This window comes from Anopheles arabiensis, chromosome 2 (genome assembly GCF_016920715.1).
Source record: "Anopheles arabiensis isolate DONGOLA chromosome 2, AaraD3, whole genome shotgun sequence".
NCBI classification, from domain to species: Eukaryota; Metazoa; Arthropoda; class Insecta; order Diptera; family Culicidae; genus Anopheles; species Anopheles arabiensis.
In genome coordinates this window covers 50,938,773-50,959,659 of record NC_053517.1, presented here as the reverse complement: position 1 = coordinate 50,959,659, position 20,887 = coordinate 50,938,773, and the positions used below count along the sequence as shown (strand labels likewise).

The window sequence follows — 20,887 nt, the reverse complement described above, 5'->3', positions numbered from 1 at the left end:
ACGCATTCCGGGCATGATGATGTTGGGGACGCTTTGCTCAAGACGGAGCGACGACGACCAGCAACGAGCTTACCGGTGCGTGTATGTGTGTTTAGATAGAAACAGTGGGTAACTCTTCTGTGTGTGTGTGTGTGTTGGGCGATGATATCAAAAGCAAAAATGCTTCATTTCATTCATTTTCCACCCATGGAGAGCTATGTTCGGCACAGAGCGCTTACCAACCCGGAAAATCACCATTAAATCCGAGAGCAAAGCACAGGGAAAGGGTTTCTCGGTAGAGAAAAGGTGGCAAAAAATCATCCACCCACTCCCCGTGTCCACCGTGGGTGGGCAGAGATTGGATGGAGTTGCGATTGAGAAAATTGTTTCGAACTTTGAGCTATCGGCATCTCACGATGTGTTCGTCGTTACGTAGGTGTGTATATGTGTTTTTTTTCATACCAGTTTCATGTTACACCGAAGTGCGTTACTTGCACGAAACACGAAACAGTTTGCGTTGTTTTGTTTTGTCTTTTGTGTGTGTACACCTGACCCAATCAAAGTTTCTTTACGCTGCTTGTTTGTTTGTTTGTGTGGTTGTGCGCTTGTTTGTTTTGCGTGTATTTATGGAATGACTTCTGTTTTTGGTCTGGAAGTTTAGATTGCTTTTCTGGGCCTCAGTCTGGCAATGTAGTTTTCCTCTGTTTCGCCCTCACCCACACAGTCACACACCCGGCAACAAAACAAACAAATCTAAGGCGTGGAACTGTAATTAATTGAAACGTGTTGATACCTGTCCGCGGGCTGATTTCCGGCCGTTACGTTACATTACCCCCCCTCCTCTCCCTCATTCAATAATGGGGCATTCTAGTTCGTTCTGTAATAGAGCTTTTCATCACGGAACGCATCGACGCGCAAAAAATCAAAGCAGGAAAACAGGAAGTAACCGTGCTATGGGAGGAATGCTTTTGTTCGCTACCAACCGCCCGGAAGCATTGTATTGCTTATAATAGTATAAGCGCAAGCAAGATGAACCCCATTAGTACTTCGGCATTAGTGTGGCCTGCAAATGTGTGTGTGTGTTTGTGTTGGGTACGAGGGAGGAGTATGTGTGGATTCGATCACTTTCGATCGCTTTGCTGTATCTGAAAATAAAACAATTTCTCTTCGTTAACAAAACAATAAACAAACCCAACAGTTCGTGCAGTATCTTCGAATAGGGGTGAGGGCATTCCGGGCGCTTACTTCAAGCAGCTGCTCACTTTCGATCGAAGTCAATCGAGACGTCGATCGGGATTAAAATGTTGTTCGCCGTTTTGTTTCGTGAATTAAAAAACAACAGCTCCCATATGGTGATGGAAACGCGACACCTTTCAGTTCCTGGTAGCGGCGCGTGCGGCATACCGGGGAGCCCGCAAAAGTGTTAGAGGGCGGGTGTACGTGTGTGTGTTTGCCTTGCCCTGTCGACCATGTGGTTAAACCCGAGCAAAAAGCACTACAAAACACGTCGCCACATCTGCTTCCTACAGTAGCGCTTATGAGTAACTCATTACCCCCCGTACATGTGTGTATGTTTGGAGGGTGGGGTTTTTGTTAGTTCCAGTTCCAGAGCCGGGGAAACGTTTGTGTGATCTACTGTGCCCAATCCGGCAATGCCGTACACGAATCCGGTGAACCGTGGGAAGGTCAGCTCACGATCAATCGATCATTTCAACCACTGCCGGAAAGCACACGTCCTCCTCCTCCTTCTCAATGACGGTATAGCAAAAGTGCAAGGCAACCGCGTGCACTGGATACTTCATCGAGGGGGAGTGGGGGGTGGGGGGGGGTGTATTTAGTGCAGCCGTATTGCGCCTGGTGCATTGTGATGGTGCGTTTCACGATCGACGAATCGTGGCGTTTCAGCTCGTGTGCAGAATTTGCAAGTCTGATCAATCAAAACGAAACGTGCGCACCGGTTTGTGTTTGACGGTCATTTTAGGGCGCAAATGCGGTACTTGCTGTAGACATTAAACTGTACTGCTTTGAAAGGTGTACAATGAAACTTCGACGAAAATAAAATGTTGAATAGTATTAACAAAATTATAAAATTGTTTGAATTTTAACATAAACACGTATGTTATCTATCTCTTGTCTATGATAAGATACTTTAAATACTCATGATCAGTACTGTTTTACGTTTCCAATGCTAGTAAGTTTTTGGTAATGACAGCAAAACTGAAATCACTTAAAATCTTCCTACGAAAACAAAACGTAGCTCTTTACACAACGTCAATAAAGCACAAAATATTATAAAAATTCTCATAAGCATCAAATTCCTCTGCACTGCACAATAGAGCAGTAAAATTTCGAAATTAATTTGTCCCATAACCCAATCCAGCGTCTGGATCAGCAGTTCTCTGGCATCGAAAAGCGTAATTTTTCTTTGTCCGCCAGTATTCTAGCTTATGAGCAAGTAGCTTTCAAAGCTTAATTTGGCTACCAAACACTGTCGGGCAAACACATTTGCGATTCATTTTTTTGCTGGGGAAATTTCCCTGTGCTTCTAGCCGTTTCCATGTCCGTCCGTTTATAGTGTACGTGTGCCACGTTGGCAAAAAAAAAGAAAGAAATAATAATAATGGCCAGTCCGACACTATCTCCATCATTTCAACGTTTGCAGATCCAATTTGCATTCAAATATCTTTCATTCGCTTCATCACTCTGGGTGCGCGCGCGAATGCTTTTACCACAATTTGCCATCATCTTGGGAATTCCGTAAGCTCACCTAGCCTACGTGTTGGTGTGTGTGTGTGTCGATTTGGGGACCTTTGGGACGAACGTTCTCTCTTGCCACGCTGGGGGCAAATGTGACCATCGTCTTTCAAAGAAAAAGCTCGCATGAATGACGCGAGAATTAAAGTTTACCACACCGTCGTCACCACCACTACTAAGCTGGTTACGAGCTCTCCAACACACCTTCGAGATCGGGGACAGACCCAACCGCAGACACTCGGTGCCTACGACTCCGGGGGGAGATCCCGCGCACGTTCGCTTCCATGTGTTGGAAAGTGTGGCGAAACCAGTCCGGCCAGTTTTTGTACTTCTACCATGGCGAACATCGCCGAGCCGCGGCGGTGTCATGGGCCAGAGCTCATTTCGTTTCGAGATGGGTTTACCGTTTATGTAAAGTTTGTAAATTGAGATTGAGCGAAGGGCACGGGCAAGGAAAGTCAAAATAAAACACAAATGTCTGTCATAATACTGCAGCAGGCAAAAAAGAACACCCTCACGAGAAACTCCGCCCCGTTAGGTATAGTTTTTAAACGCTCTCCACTCTACGGACGCGTTGCAGAAAAGTGTAATCGAGTTTGATTATTTTCCTCTCGAAGCGTAGCTCCTATTGTGCAATCGAATGTTTTTCTTGCATCGGCGGGGCTGAGCTTGAAAACGGACGGAGCGTGGTTCATTGTGGCTCAGATTTTCCAAAATAATTGCTACTGCCGTCAATGCATACACTCTATCGAAACTGTATCATTGGCTTAAGTAATTACGTAAAACTTCCGCCGCGTGATATTACAGCCAGAAAGGCGCGAAAAGCTCCTCTCTTGTACTCGTGCCATCAAAACAATGATGGGATAGATCGTGGTTGGGAGCGTAAAACAGTGTTTTCTATTTTCGCACTATACAAAATAATTTCAAACGGCTCATAACACACATAACACATTATACAAGATGGTTTATTGATCCGCACTGTGTGTTGGGCGAGACAGGGCAGAAATAGCACTGCAAGAAGATAAATATGTGGCAAATGAAAATACATGTGCGCTATGTTTGGTACTTTTTTTACGTTTTGTTTTAGGCTGCCTTCCAAGTCCGTAACCAAAGCACCGCAAATATAATTATCCCGGTTTGCCAGACGAGTGCAGTGGGAAAGCACACTTTCAGTTTCGTTTTGGCAAACTTTGCACACGAATCTTCTATTGCCACTGGCTGATACCGGTGCTGCTGTTGCTGCTGCAACTAGCCCTTTGGTCGAGACAGCTGTGGGAGGGGTCGCGTAGTGAGTACAAGCTCTGCATCAAGGATACTTTTACTTGGACTGCTGCCGACGACCCTTCACAGGCGTTTCCCGCTCTCTAGACAGCGATGAAGAGGACACTTTGCTGATGATGCTACACCGTACGTCTGTCTGCCGAAGGATGAGTAGGACGAGTAGTTGTTTTTTTCTGCCGCCCGAAGGCCAGGAGTCGTTCGGTAGTCACGCTACTCATGGATTCTGTCATGGATGCCGGTTGTACGATTCGTTTGTTTTTGCAATGACACACAAGCTCTCGAAAAGCCTACACCACCTGTGCGGCATGCTGGGGCTGTGATGCATGATGTATGTGGCTGTGTTGCACGAAGAAGGGTCGACGGCGTCGGAAAAGTTGAATCATCGCCAAGGAAACGAATCCTACCAATTTTTCTCTCTTACCATCCTCCCATTCCAGACGCGACTGTCGGCGAGGGTTGCGATTTTCGTAGCACTTTAATAACAATACACTGCTCGCTGGTAGACGTCAGGGAATCGTGGAAACAATGGTTCGTCCAACCTGGGTGCTAACATTCGTCCATGCAATTGGGGAGTTGGTTCAGGCTCAGGACGACAACGACCCATTCCCGAAATGGTATCCCATAGGTTGGAAGAGCACAGAGCTGTGTGTTTTCGATAAGTCCCTTTGCGCATTTGCCGTCTAATAGATAGTAGCGTTGGAGTTATCAAAACACCCCAAATATGGCATGCTAAAATAATCTGCTGTCCTTGCCTAAATACATCCCACCCTTGCTATAGTTACACGACTAGCTATGCTGGTTGCGAACCCATCATATGTAAGCCCCTCTCGGAGGGAGGTCAAATGCGCGTGCAAGATTGTGCACAAATTGATGCCTTTCACCACGTACCCGGATTATCATAACTTTTCAAAGCAACCTTCGCCTTCTAAACACCGTCGGCACCCAGCCGACCGGTTGGTCAGTGTTGCTGAAAAGATGATAAATCATCCTCTTTCATTGCGCATACCTTGTAGCAGTGGAGCTTTACGCCATTTCGCTGTGGCAGAATATCAATTAGTCTGCCCGTTTGCAAGTTCCGCCACACATCATCATGACCGTTCGCTGCAAAGGTTGCAACGGGTATGTTCCGCGCGGCCAAGCTCCATATGTTACCCATCGTCGAAGGTCGACTTCTAACATTCGCCAGTACCCAAAGGCAAGGGTCCGATCCGCGATGTCCCGAGTGGGGCTTCCTCACTCAACGATAAGGCACTATAATCTTTGATTTATGAACCCTGAGCGAGGTACTTTTGCATTAGAGAAACCACGCGTGGGGCCTGCAAATCAAAAACTGTAATCGGGCTCATTTGCATGTGCATGTGTAAAATAATTACCCAGCTCTGCCCAGGTACCCAGAGCGCGGAGCTGTGTTGCGTTATTGGGGCCAGCCCCAGGAAACAGTTTCAGTCGCGAACAAGGATTCGTGTAATTCCAATTTGTTAACGGGTTAGTGGTGTAATGCTTGCTTCCGTGTACCGTGGGCTACCTTTGAAAGATTAAAACTACTTATTAAGGAGCAGGTTCATTAGCGTGTTATGATAGATTTAATTCTACAGATAATAAGGCTCACGTTTCTCATTAATATTGATATCATCACAAAATACCAACGACTAATGAAGATGTTTTCTACGGCTAATGAATCACAAGTGAACCAGGCAGTAATGGTTGTGATCTCTGTGACTGGCCCATGCTTGATGAATGTTTTGTTATTTATTTATGTTATTACACAACACAATCCAGCGTAACTCAGGCAACAGCTTCAGAATTCTCTCAATGATATGGTACATGGATCCAGAGACAGAACGAACCCGCTTTTGTGATGCTAGAACTATTATCCAATTTGACATTTTGACCGTGGATTTTCCAACAAAGGAAGGTTTGAGTAGATCCTTTTGGTTCAGATGGGTTAATGTCATTATAGATTTTACGATTGAACCCAACCCAAGATATGCATTGACCCAAAAATAAACCTTCTTCTATCTTCTCCACATAACGACTGGTGCCTGTATGTTACCATATACAACTTTAACGAGCTGTCACATTCTGACGTCTTACGTTGATGAAGAAGCTTTCCATCTCGCGTAACAGTCAAATCATTGGTTTTTAGCCTTTTGCGATGTGAAGCCTTTTGGGATGCCTTCCTCTCTCAAACATCCGGACCGGTTTTTATACGGTTTGCCTTGACTGGACTGGCAACGTAACGATTTCAACACTCAAGGGCACATCGATCTGAAGAGTGAATACACTCATCCATCACACAAAAGTCAGTCCCGAGCAACATTCTTCTTCTACTCAACAACAATGTCGCATAGTGTTGGTCCACACAAGTTAAAGTTGGCTCCTGTATGCCGGATCTCCGAATGCCGGTCCTGGATGGATGGTTGGGTCCTTGAACTTTGAAGATGTCCGGAACGGAACACGGAACACAGTTTGCCTGCTGCACTTGCCTGCCTGCCGGTGGTTTGCAGTTGCCAACAGTATCTGCCTGCATCCGCATCTGCATACAGATGAACGACGCTCCACGGGTTTGTGCAGTACAAGTATGTCCTCCTGCGCTTCGGTCCTTCACCACCGTCCCAACCTGCGGTCTAGTCGAGCTGGAACGAAATTTGTCATGATCAAACTGTCGACCTCCAGCACCGAAGCCCGTTGCATCGTTGCAGGGAAAGTCATGTTGTCGCCGACTGTCTGAGCTCATCATTATAATCATATCCGGCGCGCAAACCGTCACCCGTGCCGCTTCGTCGTGCATGCATTCCTATGGGCATGGCACAAGGTAACAATCGACACACAACCCACACCGATGACGCCTCGCAGCTATGGTTTGTATGGTATTTATGCGCCCATGAGACAATGGGACGCCACCAGAAAGGGAAGCGATACGCTGGCTGCCGCGTTGCGGGAGGCTGAAATCAACGGGATCGTACCCTGTAGGAGCGTCTGCACGTGACTTGAGTTTGACTTTGCTTACTTCGCACACGGTGTTGCACAAACGCTGCACTTTGTTCTTAGACAAAAATGTTCTAACTCATACCAGAATGTGTACGAAATGATGGGACTAGACCGACGGTGCATAAAAGGAATAGAAAACGTAAGGAAAAAGTAGTTTACGCTACCTCGATACATACACATGCATACAGTTTGTGCACTTTTCGCTCGTTAGAATTACTTAATTATGTGAATATAAACGGTTCCAGACAGAATTGTCTCGTTTGAGGGGTTAGGTAACGATGCAACGGGATGCACTCAGGATGGGCGGTAAAGTTCTTTCTTTGCTGTGTCTGTTCCATCTTTGCTGGGAAAATCTTATCCTCAATGTCGCGTATTCTTCTGAGTACTTTTAACCACTTGTATCAAAGATAAGCACCATCTCCCGTGTCTGGCACACGCCACAAGAGCGTCCGCTTTAGCGTCTGCTTCTTAAAATCGCTGCGCTCAGAATCTACTACAACGGAACGCCACACAACTCTGACGGTTAATATGGGGTCGTTTAAAGACGAAAGCAGGCCAGTGACGAGGGGGTCGGTCGGCCAGCTGAAGGTTTGCCGTGCCTGGGAATCGATGGAAAACAATGATTTTACATCCCACGTGCTATGATTTTTTGTTGTTTCGTTTCATTCGCCTTGCTGTTAGTGGGACGTCAGTCTCATTGCGGTGTTATGAGTCAGTGATGAGCTGAAAAGATAAGCCCGAGCGCAGGAGGGCACGCTAATGCCGATGAAAATGACGAAGAATTATGATCTCATCAACATCATCGACCATTATTCGCTGCTGGGGCGGGGAGGATGAGTGGGCGGTTGCGCATCCCTTATGTAAAAGATATGCAGTGAATCTCACCGGCACTGTGCTATTGTTGTTAGTGTATTTTTGTACGGGAAATGGAATTTTCCTCCCACATTCCTAGGCAAATTGTTCGTTTGTATAAATGTGCCAATAGTACTGGAAGTACGAATGAATTGGATGTATTGATCCTACCATTTCATGTACGCTGATCGTATGCAAAGTGTTCAAAAACACATGAATATATTTCAAAAATATATATTGATGATAAATGAATTAAAATTCATCTACACTGAATCACCGTCATGAATACCATAAAGCAAACAAACAAACATCTTCACACTCGTTTTGTTCAATGATAGACAAGGTTATCTTTCGAGAGATTAGAAGTATCTCAATGTTAAGCATATACATTTGTTGCTAGAAATAAATCACCAAAACATGATTCGTACCAGTACAAATTGCATCACTATTCGAAGATACTCCAGTTGTAATAGAAAAAAACAATGTTGGTAGCTATTATTCATTACTTATAGTACAAATCATGTTGATAGGAAAACTCTTAAATCCTAATAAAATGTTTATTTATATACGAATGATTATTGTTAATTTATCGAAAAGACATAGTAAAGTCTGCTTTAAAGTTCTTGAACGTAATGTCACTTTTCATCGCATGTAGCCAATTTTATCTCGAGAAGAAGCTTCAATCTTATCCGCACACTGAAACGGCAGCTTGATGACATGAACAGTTCGTTATTCAAGCTTATCCGACATACCGGTCCAGGATTTCCGATGGCCCGGCGAAACTAAAGCAAATAATACAACATGCAACAAAACTTTGCCTTGGTGGCGCCACACAATCATCAACAGACATTCCAAACGCTGCTGCTGTCTCTATTCCCAGCTACTCGGCTGTCAGTTGCAGAAGGATTTTATTTCCAAATGCTAAATGTTTCCAGTTCCGGATACGTGGGACAATTTTCCCTCCCAACATTTGCACACAGAGTGTCAAATTTTATACGCTTTCGTTTCTCGTTTGCCTGACCGTTTATTGTACAAGTTTATGCAAAAAATTTGCATATCCATTACGTTTGGGCAAAGAGTTTTTAAACGTTTTTTTAGAATGAGGGTTTTTTAGATTTATCCTATCAGTAAAAATAAACCCACACACCACGAACTTCAGTAACCATTTCTATGAACGTTTCGAACACTGAAGGCAATTCATGAACCGGCGCTAATTATTCCGCATTGGCAAGTACCTGCAAATTGATTGCTAATATTGAATCCATTCCCGAATCGATCTGTCTACTACGCTGTGAAGTTGTGAGTATATAAATGTTTCGTAGAATCCATTACACCTCGACAAACTGTTTGTGCAGGTGTACAACTGCATCGGGTATTTTACTTCATTTAAAAAAGTTCCATCTCATGCAAACTCATGACATTTTTTTCATACTGACTACGGCAATTGTATATCAATCGACGTTCCGACGTTATTGTTTGCAGCAATCGAAATGCAGTTTTTCGCTTACTCGAGTTTCTAGTTTGTGTGTTTTTGAATGTAAAAAAACAATTTGCATCTTGAAAGATCATGTTTGAATAAGTTTATTCATTTGCTTTGCTTAGGCACGAAGATGAAAGGAGAGGAACCATTTTTTGAAACAAATACAAAGACTATTGCACTAATTTAATGTTATTTTGTCTAGCACCAAACACTGTCGAGCAGCAAAAGATGTTAAACCGACTAGCCTTATCACATTACTACGTTCGCTCAACCAATATGAACAAAAACTCTTTTTCTTAGTTCGAGTGACACTGACACAAATCTTATCAGTAAAACTCTTTCTTAACGATTACCGTCCATCAAGTGAAACGAGTTGATTGCTGTCCAGCTAATGACAGAATGGATGATTAACCCGTCCGGACAGATCTCACTTAATCTACGCATCTTAAATCATAGAATGATAATTATCTCTGCATCTCTACAGTTGCACAACACTAATAAAGCTGCTGTTAAATTCATTGTGTAACATTTTAATCGCTGGCTTTATCCACACCATCAGCTGGGCGGAGATATGATTTTGGTCGATTTCTTTTTTAATGAACCCACTTTCACACAAACTTAAATAGAAAAATATCTATTCAAGTGAATAGCAAATCATCTAAACGGCCTTGAGCACGAAGCCGAATTGGTTCTTTTTATGCAACGCTGGGTGGTTGAAACAAACTAAATGTCGAGTTTGCCTGCCACATTGTGTAGTGTTGAGAACTACCGGCCACAGCTGGCAAACTACTTTGGATGGAGTTTTCTTATTTAAAAAAGCTAGCGTATGGCGACACACGCACGGTGTACGGAATGCTTCACACGAGAGGGAAGGCCAAGAGTAGCAGCGGTACGTTCCGAAACGAGTTCAACCCGACAGCTATATGTACGTGCGGCGCGCGGTATGTGTTCGGCCGGTTGCAGTTGCATACGACGTCCGACCGGTGCAAGCAGCAAGTAGCAGCTGCAATTAACGTCCGTGTCTATCTCAATCAGTCGATCGCAATTCAACAGAAATTAACCCCCGACTAGCTCCCCACTCTCACTGACACACACACACACAAACACTCCGAGTGGGTCATAATAGTGCAAATCGGCGCGTCTGGTGACCGGTCGGCGGTAGAAAACCTCAGTTTGTGGTTTTCATTTTCCATCCAACGAGTTTTCCGGCCTGTACAACGGCACACCGCCTCAGCCTTCCGTACACTACCCCACCCAGACCAGCGGTCTTTACGCAATCATATTTCTTAACTCGAGCGTAACACACCCTTGGCTTAGTGCGTTGAACATTTGCCAAATCCGAACGCAGGTCGAGAGATCACTAAAAGCGGAGAGCCAAAGAAAACAAAAACTCACCTCAACCTCAACAACGTTGATCCGGGGTTGACCATTAGATGATTCGTCGTTATGCTTGTGCATTTTGTTTTTTGCAGTTGCGGGTGTTGTCGTTTGCGCTGGCCAAAAGGAAAAAACGATCTCTCTCGGGCCTGATCGGCACTTTCGATTGCAGCTACTGCACCCCGGCTCGTTGAAAGTGGAAGGAAAATTCACTGGACAAGAGGGGAGACGTCAGTTGCGAGTGGCCAGCCGGTTTGAGGTGAATTTCGGCGGCCGGCCTCGGCGAAAGGTGCAGCTTGCGCCACGCTGGAAAAATTGTGCGATGTGTGAAACTTAAGAAACAGCATCGCGCACGCCAATATGACTGTGACCATAGCAATCACTGGCAAGGTTGCAAAGACGTTGTTCAATATTAGATGAGCGCGGCGTGCTTATACGAAAGCAGTACGAACCAAACGGTGTTTTGAATTAGTTTTGTTTTCAGAATGTTTTTCACATCTGTTTGCAATTGTCGTGTAATGATTTCTCTTCCAATCGATCGAAGAGTCGCAATGCACAACCCGGATGAGACTATACGAACGATAGCAAACGATCGATCGATATGTAAAGTCCGTTATCGCTGCCAATGCTCAACGGATTGTGTGACAGCACGTAACGACTTTGTCTGGTGGGAAGTGAAACTGTTGGATAGAGGTGGAATAATTTCCAATAATGAACATGACACTGACACCGACACGAAAAACCTTTTCCAGCGTCGGTGGTGTCAAATGAGAGGCAGACAGGAGGAGAGAAGCAAACATATTTCGTTTGCTTATCAGCAGATTGACAAAACAATGCGTCCCACAACCGAGCGCACGTGCTAATCGGTTCCTGTAGATCATGTGTTACCGGTGCAAGTGCAGCGCCTGCATCCAACGCTCTAACGCCTCGTAACTTTGCCTACAGTACAAACTGTGCGCTTTTGCAGTCACGTTTCCAGTGATATTACTTTCCATGCTTCGATTTTTAAAGACAAACGAATAAATTTGAAATTGTACGCTATTTTTCGCCGGAATCTGTTTGTGCCCTACTGACCACTGCTCTCTCGGTTGGTGCTTTCGCTGCAAGTTCGCGCCCCCTCCGGCACGGTCGCAATTAATAAAACCAATGAAAGAATCAATTAGCATGAAATAATTACAGCATTGCAGGCAGTTTTCACATTAACCACGTAAAATGTCGATAATTCACGCTTGCGGTGTAATTAATACACAGAGCGCGCTTCTTATTCAAACCGTGGGAATGCTTTCGACTGCAAAAAAATAATAATAACAATAAAAGAAAACTACCCAATTACGTACATCGCACACATCGGTGTATGGCACGCACTCCTTTGAACGGATCGATTTGTTCGGTGCACAGGGACCTCTCTTTTATCATGCAAACGACCCCAGGAAGTGGTTGTGTGAATTTGCCTACTACACCCCATTGCACCTGCGTATGTGTTTATGTGTGTGACTTGCAGGTTGTTGGCGCTCGGATAGTCTCGGCCATATCCGGACCTTGATACTGGCACGGTTCCAAACGGGGCATCATCACAGAGTTGATGATTTCGATGAATTATTGAGAAAATTGCAAATTGATCAAGCCTTCCTCATGGCAGCAGAGAAAAAAAGGCAGTTGAGAGAAAATTTCCAATTCTTTTTCGTTGTGCAAATATATTCCCTCAACGGACCGGCCATCATCACTGCCAATCTCACAGAGGATAAAAAACACGCACACACACACACAATAATGATTGTTATGGCTTTTGCTTCCTATGCACAGACCGAGAGAAAGGGTGGGCTTCCGGTTGATTACTGTAAAGGCTCAATTTCCTCCAGCTTATTGCACTTCATTTGGTGTCTGGCTTTATTTGCATGCCAATTTGTTTCTAAAACGGAATCAATTTCCCCCAGAAATAAATTTACGTACTCGAACATTTGCAATGGTCGTTAATCCGTGGAGAGGATTTTTTGCTCCAAACGGACCGTTTTTTGAGAGTCTTTTGTTGCATTTCAAGTCTGGCACTTTAACCGAAAGTGAATCACATCGTCGTCCTGCCCGCTCATACGGAGAAAAGCTTTGCATGTCGATGGCAATGAAATTCAAAATGGATTCCTTTTGGCCGTGCAAAGGGAAGAAGAGAGAGAGCGCATCGTACATCACCTCCACGTGGAATGAAGCGGCAAATAAATGCAGTCAAAATGGTGCACAATCACCTCCTGCAGTCAGCAAACCACCGGACATCCCTAGACACACGCCGCTGTGGACAACCAAACGAGACATCCACCACACCAACCCCCAAAAGCAGTCACCTTCTTCGAAACGGTTGATCGGATCCGGAGATGAAATGTGTTTCATACATATTCCGCCACCCACCAAAATGTTGTCGGTTGCTGCTGTGCTTGTTTTCAATGGCGCAAAGTGTTTGGAGGGCTTTTGGGCGGATACATTGTTGACCGGTGGAACGGTGGCAGCAGTGATCAATGTGCAAATCTCTTCCTCGCTTTTACTGCTGTATAGCTTACTATTCTTCATTTTAAACTTTTATCTCTCGCTACCTCTCTTCCAACGTTGCAGCATCATTTCCGATTGAAAAAAACAACGCACACACACGCACACAACGATATGTAGCGGTGAAAATCGATCGAAAATGATGTATTCAATCGATTGAAGTGAAAGTTTTGCATTTCGCCCGGTGCTGGTGTGTTGGACTCACCCTCCACCACCACGCCAATGTGCAACGGTACATAACGTACCGGCTGAAGTGTTGTTGGTGTTGTTGTTGTGCGTGTGTGCAGTTTTCCACTATTTTCCACCCACTCTGCGTATGGTAGGAAGAAGGGAGAGACAGAGTGAGATCAGAGGGAGGACGATCTTCTCGCTTCTTCATCTATGCACACCGCCGACGCTGCCTCCGAGTGAACGTATGATTTTGCTGTATGTTTGTTGCTCTTACCTACTCTTCATTGCTGCTCTAGCCCACCCGTTGGCCGATGCGCTGCACTTGATCTCTTTTTTTGTTTGCGCGCTCCCTGTGCCGGAGTGATAGATTTTCACTTATGTTCGGTTCACTTTTACTGGATGCGCCACTTTTCCTCTCGTGTACTTTCTTGGCCGCATAACGTGGTGTGGTTTTCATGTTGCTTTGCGCGGTTTAGTTCGTTTGTTGTTGTTGTTGTTTGTAGTGCAGCGCTCAGTAGAAGTACTCGCGCGCACACCAAGCCGTGTCGTTGATTGTGTTGGGTATCATCATGTGCCTTTTGCTTTATCACGGTTTGCAGTCACTGTAGACGCCCAACGCGTTTGTTGCTTCCACGTTTTTCTTCCACAGATACGATATTGCGTTTCCCTTGACTGATCAACTGCTGCACCGCGCAGGAAAAGGGTGGGGCAAAGGTACGAGAAAATGGTTTGTGGGCGGCGTACATTTGTTTCCGTAAATCATCGTTTGCTCGTACCGATGTTATGGTTCTGAAATCGTTTGTTCCACTTGTTCCGGTCCCGGGTCCCGGGTGGTGGCGCGATTAGCTCTCTAAACATTCAATCTTCCGACACCTCTGCACTGCCCGGGCACAGAAACGCTCGTACCCGTGATTCTGATGGTTGGTTGCTCGTGATTCGTGAGGAAATGGGATACTTTTGGGCAAAAATATGGTTGTAGAGTTATGAGTGAAACTAGTTATAAGCTAGATGAAATATTTAATTAAGACTAAATACGATTCTGCGTAAAGAAGAATTTTTGGATGGATTAACTTTGTTTTCTTCTGTTTTCATTTATTATAATGATTTTTTATTATAATATCTACATATTGAAACTTAAATGGCACTAAACTAAAACTAAAATAGGCTAAATCAAAAGAATTTTAAGTGCTTCAATAATAGCGGATTTTTAAATCGATTTCTTGGTTTCAAACTTACACTACATCAATAGACGAAAAACTTCTACTAGCAATGACAACACTTTTTATGGTTTTGCGTAGTATTAAGGATTATCATCCAAATACTTCGGCCTTCATACGTATTCGTAGCTCGTTGCGACATTTTCTTGGAACTGCTTCCAATTTCATGCTTTATCAAAGTTTCGGCATGAACTATTTAACTTTTTTCGATTACTGGTTACGATAAAGCGGACATATCTTGCCCGTAGCCGAGATGATTTGCTGAGGGATCAATAACAAAACCAAACTGCTATTACACTACAAGTTCGTTAAGGTCTCAGCAAGATTGCTCTCAGTAACAAGAAAATTGTGTCTTCCGCTTCCGGCCTGAAATCACTTATCGTTATACTTCCCTTCACCATTTGTCTCCTTCCATTCGTGACTAATATCGATTGAAGTACCGGGATCGTAACACCTCCCGCCTGCTGTATTATAATGAAGCTGGATTGACTAACTAACGCCTCTTTTACCCTCCATTACCGTCCATCTCGCGCAGAAATGTTACGGTGCAGATCTCGTCATAGAAATCCCTGGCAATCAGGGTTTGGATGATTCGTTTTACCGGCTCGACTACTACCCACCGATCGGCAATCCGGCACCGAACGCAACGATCGCTTCGCGGGACGTCGGCGATGAGATACAGTTCTCGAACGGGCTGCCCGGCACGCGCTACAACTTCTGGCTGTACTACACCAACTCGACCCACAAGGACTGGCTGACCTGGACGGTCTCGATCACGACAGCGCCGGACCCGCCCGCCAATCTGACCGTCATACCGCGCAGCGGCAAGAACGTCATCATCAACTGGAGTCCGCCGGCCCAGGGCAACTATTCATCGTTCAAGCTGAAGATCCTCGGCCTGTCGGACAACTTTGCCACCAACCAGACGGTGGCGATCGAAGACAATCAGTTCCAGTACATGGTGCGGGACCTGACGCCCGGCGCGACGTACCAGGTGCAGGCCTACACGCTCTACGATGGCAAAGAGTCGGTGGCTTACACGAGCCGCAACTTCACCACAAGTAAGTGAGAGGGCAGGTGCAGAGATGGTGCTGGTTGGAATTGTAGTTTGTTTCTGACTTTGTGTCATACGGTGTGGTGTTTTAAAGGTTGTATTTACTAACGTACGAAAGCGTTTCTGCTCTTCCTAGGAAGGAATGTTACGAGCGCCCATAGTGTTTAGCTCTCCGTAAGCCATACTACCATCATTCTTACCAGTTCGTAGCATTTTTCTCAACCAAAACTTCGATCGTGCAGAACTGTTTCAATGACTCACACCTAAACCAAGCTCAACTAACAAGCCGGTGGAAGGGCGGAAGGGTCACTGGGGTGGTACTGGGTGATGTTCGTGGAGTGTTGTGTGGACTTTCAAGGTGAACCAGTGGGGCTGCCTCCATCTCGCAGCACAGAAACAAGTCATGGCGGGCATGGCAGTAATGCGATCACAGGGTCTCCACGTCAACCAACACACTCGGTGGGTCGTGCGTTTGTTGCGCGAAGAAGAGCTGCAAAGGTTCCGGATCCATTGGCCAAAATACCATCATGCCGCCTGATAGCTAACGGATGTTTCAATTGAAAAGCATATGCTTTTGTTTCCTACTACATTGTGCCACCACCGCATTAACTGGATAATGCATAACAAATTCACTTTGCTCACACAACTCTCTCTTTCTCTCTCTCGGTTGCTTCCCTTTACGGGGAGCTTCTGCTATTATTCTTGTCTCTCCCTATTGCTCTCGCTCTCTTCGCGTCCGATGATATATTCGCTAACAACTAACCCTTTTCCGGATGATGGACACCGCGGGGATGACGTCGGCAATGATGATGATGATGCTGTTGTTGGTGTTGGTGATGCTACTACACTCCCACCCCCCTCCGGGTCGCCACTATCCGCGAAACGTGTTATCTTTTGCGGGTTGCAATTTGTCAAACTACTCACGTACACGCTTAACGCTAACTTCCAAACAACGCACACGAACACCAAACACCCTTCGCATAAATACAAATCGGTTGCGAACACACACACAAAAAAATGTCTATCCATACAAACGCGCAAACACAACAACCGCTGGTGCCCTCGGCACGCCGCGAATCCGGTTGCGAATTTCCTGGTGCGAACGACGTACGATGGATTCGTTTGGTTCACTTGAATCGTTGGGCACTAACCCAACCGGGAACGCCGTTCGGAACATCGTGGACATCGAATAAACGAACGTGCAAAAACACTCGCACACACATCCACACAAACAACACCTCAACTTCTCACCTTCGCCATATAACACCCTCTGCTAACAACCACTAACCACACTCTTCCGACGGTTGACACTAAAAATGGTGTTGGGTGGTATCACGCGCGGCAGAGCGCTATCGGCACAAAGATCTGCTGGACATTAAGATTCTGCGAGGTAATTCTAACGCTCCCGTTTGTCGCTTGCATGATGGTCTGTATGTATTCTTTTTTTTCTTTTCTTTATTCTTTTCATCTTATTACGTTCAAGCATTTCGTTATGCATTCCACGAATGACTCAAGATTCAAGGATGAGGGAACGTTCGTCCATTATTGCATACCATAACGGACGCTGGGAGACGTTTTGAAGAGAAAAGTAAACTGGCATTGATTTTGCTATGCAAATTAGCCCGAAGCGAAAAAAGAGGCATATTATGACAATGACAGCAAAACAGTTATTTAAAGTTTAATATAGGAAAGAAGCAGTAGAATGGAATGAATTAAAATAATGTCAAATTAAATAGATAGCATTTGTAGTGTACTAATCCTCTTCTTGATCATTCGTGCGAGGGCTTAACAAAATAATTAAATGATATCACACTTAACTTGGGAATTTAGTATGCTAACACCCTTTGCTTAACATTTATGCACATGGCATGAGGGAATAACAAAAAAACATGCTATTTTAGAAACAAAAATTGATTGACTCATTTTCCCCTTGTCTCCCTCACGACCGTGTTTCCCAGAACCTAACACACCGGGAAAGTTCATCGTGTGGTTCCGCAATGAAACGACGCTCTTGGTGCTATGGCAGCCGCCCTATCCAGCCGGCATATACACCCACTACAAGGTGTCGATCGAACCGCCGGATGCGCTCGGCAGTGTACTGTACGTGCAGAAGGAGGGTGAACCGCCCGGCCCGGCTCAGGCCGCGTTCAAAGGTCTCGTTCGGGCAGAGCCTACAACATCTCGGTGCAGACCATGTCGGAGGATGAAATATCGCTTCCGACCACCGCCCAGTACCGCACCGTGCCGTTGCGTCCGATGAACGTAACGTTCGACAAAAGTCCATCACGGAAAACTCGTTCAAAGTGATGTGGGAAGCGCCGAAGGGCACGAGCGAGTTCGACAAATATCAGGTCTCGCTGTCAACGTCCCGGCGACAGCAGGCGGTACTGCGAAATGACAACGAAAATATGGCCTGGCTCGAGTTCAAGGACAATCTCGACCCGGGCAAAACGTACCAGGTCGTGGTGAAGACCGTCTCCGGCAAGGTAACGTCCTGGCCGGCGAGCGGCGACGTTACGCTGAAACCGCTCCCCGTCAAGCAGCTGCAATCGTACACCGATAGCAAAACTGGCGTCATTACCATCTCCTGGAAGCCGGACGAGCTGAGCACACAGGACGAGTATCGCATCAGCTATCACGAGCTGGAAACGAATAATGGCGATTCGAGCACGATGAGCACCAATCAAACCTCGTTTGCGCTGGAATCGCTGCTTCCGGGGCGGAACTACTCCGTCACCGTGCAGGCACTGTCACGCAAGATGGAATCCAACGAAACGGTCATCTTCGTCGTAACGCGACCCTCCTCGCCGATTATCGAAGATCTCAAGTCGATCCGCGAGGGGCTCAACATTAGCTGGAAGAGTGACGTGAACTCAAAGCAGGACAAGTACGAGGTGACCTACACGCGCAACGATACCAACGATGGCAAGACAGTGCTGACCACGGAGAGTCGGCTGGTCTTTACGAATCTCTACCCCGGCGCCGGCTACGAAGTGAAGGTATTCGCCGTGAGCCATGGATTGCGCAGCGAGCCGCACTCGTACTTCCAGGCAGTCTGTAAGTATCTAGCTGGCGTATGGAATGGAGTGATGGACAGAGAGTACTAATGAGAAAATGTATGCTTTACTACCTTTAGATCCAAACCCACCGAGAAACATGACGATTGAAAAGGTGACGAGCAACTCGGTGCTCGTGCACTGAAAACCGCCAGAGCGGTCCGAGTTCACCGAGTACTCCATCCGGTATCGCACGGAAAGTGAAAAGCAATGGATTCGGCTACCCTCGGTAAAGGCAACCGAAGCGGACGTTACCGATATGACGCCGGGTGAAAAGTACACTATTCAGGTGAACACCGTCAGCTACGGCGTGGAAAGTCCCAATCCGCAGCAGGTGAACCAAACGGTGCGGCCGAATCCCGTCTCCAACATTGCTCCGCTGGTGGACTCGAACAACATTACGCTTGAGTTCCCAAGACCGGAGGGCCGCGTGGAAACGTACATCATTCACTGGTGGCCAACCGAGCAGCCGGAGCAGGTATCGATGAAAAATTTCACAGAAGTTAATACAAGTAAGTAATGATGGTAAATTAAGTAACGTTGGCGCCTTTTTTGGAAAATGATTAATGTAACTCTCCACCTGACCTTTTGCTTCATTCTAGTACTACCGTATCCCGGCACATTGAGCGACGATGAAAAGACGGTCGAAGAACCGCCGCTGGTACGATTGCTTATTGGAGATCTTATATCCGGTGTGATGTACAATTTCAAAATCCAAACCATCTCGTACGGCTTGACAAGCGATCTCACTAAGCTGCAAACGCGCACGATGCCGTTGATACAATCCGAAGTGGTGATCGTGAACAATATGCACACGCGGGACATGGTTACGCTCAGCTACACGCCCACCCCACAGCAGTCGTCAAAGTTCGATCTGTACCGCTTCTCGCTTGGCGATCCTAGCATTCCGGACAAGGAAAAGCTGGCGAACGATACCGACCGGAAGGTAACATTCACCGGTCTCACTCCTGGCCGACTGTACAACATAACCGTGTGGACGGTGAGTGGAAAGGTATCGAGCCAGCCGATCCAGCGACAGGATCGCATGTTCCCCGACCCCATCACCATGCTCGAAGCGACCAGCATCAACGATACCTGGATTGCGCTCAAGTGGGACATTCCCAAGGGAGAATACACCTCGTTCGAGGTGCAATATCTAATGAACGATTCGCACTATGTGCAGAACTATACTGTCAACAATCATATCACCATAACGGACCTGAAGCCTCACCGTAACTACACCATTACGGTGGTGGTCCGTTCGGGAACGGAGTCGAGCGTGCTGCGCGTCAGCCTGCCTATTTCGGCCAACTTCCAAACGAAGGAAGCGCTCCCGGGACGGATGGACAAGTTCGCGCCGATCGATATTCAGCCGAGCGAAATAACGTTCGAATGGTCACTGCCACCGAACGAACAGAATGGCATAATCCGTCAGTTTACGATCACCTACGGGTTGGATGGTTCGCAGCACACCCAGGTGAAGGACTTCCGGCCGAATGAGCTGCGCGGCTCGATCAAGGCACTGCAGCCGGGCAAATCGTACGTGTTCCGCATCCAGGCAAAGACAGCCATCGGCTACGGGCCGGAGCATATCTGGAAGCAGAAGATGCCAATTCTCGCCCCACCAAAGCCGGAAACGCAAGTCGTTCCAACGGAGGTGGGTAGCAGCGCTACGACTATCGAAATACGCTTCCGCAAACATTACTTCAGCGATCAGAATGGAGTTGTGACTACGTACACTATCATAATTGCCGAAGATGATTCGAAGAACGCGTCGGGCCTGGAGATGCCCAGCTGGCGCGATGTGCAATCGTACAGCGTGTGGCCACCGTACCAAGTGATCGAACCGTACTATCCGTTCAAGAACAGCTCGGTAGAGGATTTCACCATTGGCACCGAGAACTGTGACGCAAAGAAAACGGGCTATTGCAATGGTCCGCTTAAATCTGGCACTACGTACAAGGTGAAGGTTCGAGCATTCACTGCACCGGACAAATTCACCGACACGGCCTATAGCTATCCCATCCGCACCGGTAAGTTAATGGGGTAATATATACCTTTATCTTGTTGTTACTTTATGGGATATTGGGGTGTAACTAGTCAATGGAAATTTTACGGACGTATCTTTTTCACTCTTTCACTG

The 20,887-nt window shown here is 46.2% G+C and overlaps 1 protein-coding gene across 1 annotated transcript in view; it reads left to right on the top strand.

Annotated features, from left to right (window-relative positions):
- LOC120897869 (tyrosine-protein phosphatase 10D-like) overlaps positions 1 to 20,887 on the top strand; it is a 35,410-nt gene that overhangs the window by 9,648 nt on the left and 4,875 nt on the right. The window contains 7 exon segments of the mRNA XM_040303008.1: positions 15,170 to 15,695; positions 17,034 to 17,078; positions 17,647 to 17,847; positions 17,850 to 17,966; positions 17,969 to 18,745; positions 18,825 to 19,256; positions 19,347 to 20,777. Coding sequence (XP_040158942.1) covers positions 15,170 to 15,695; positions 17,034 to 17,078; positions 17,647 to 17,847; positions 17,850 to 17,966; positions 17,969 to 18,745; positions 18,825 to 19,256; positions 19,347 to 20,777 — 3,529 coding nt within the window.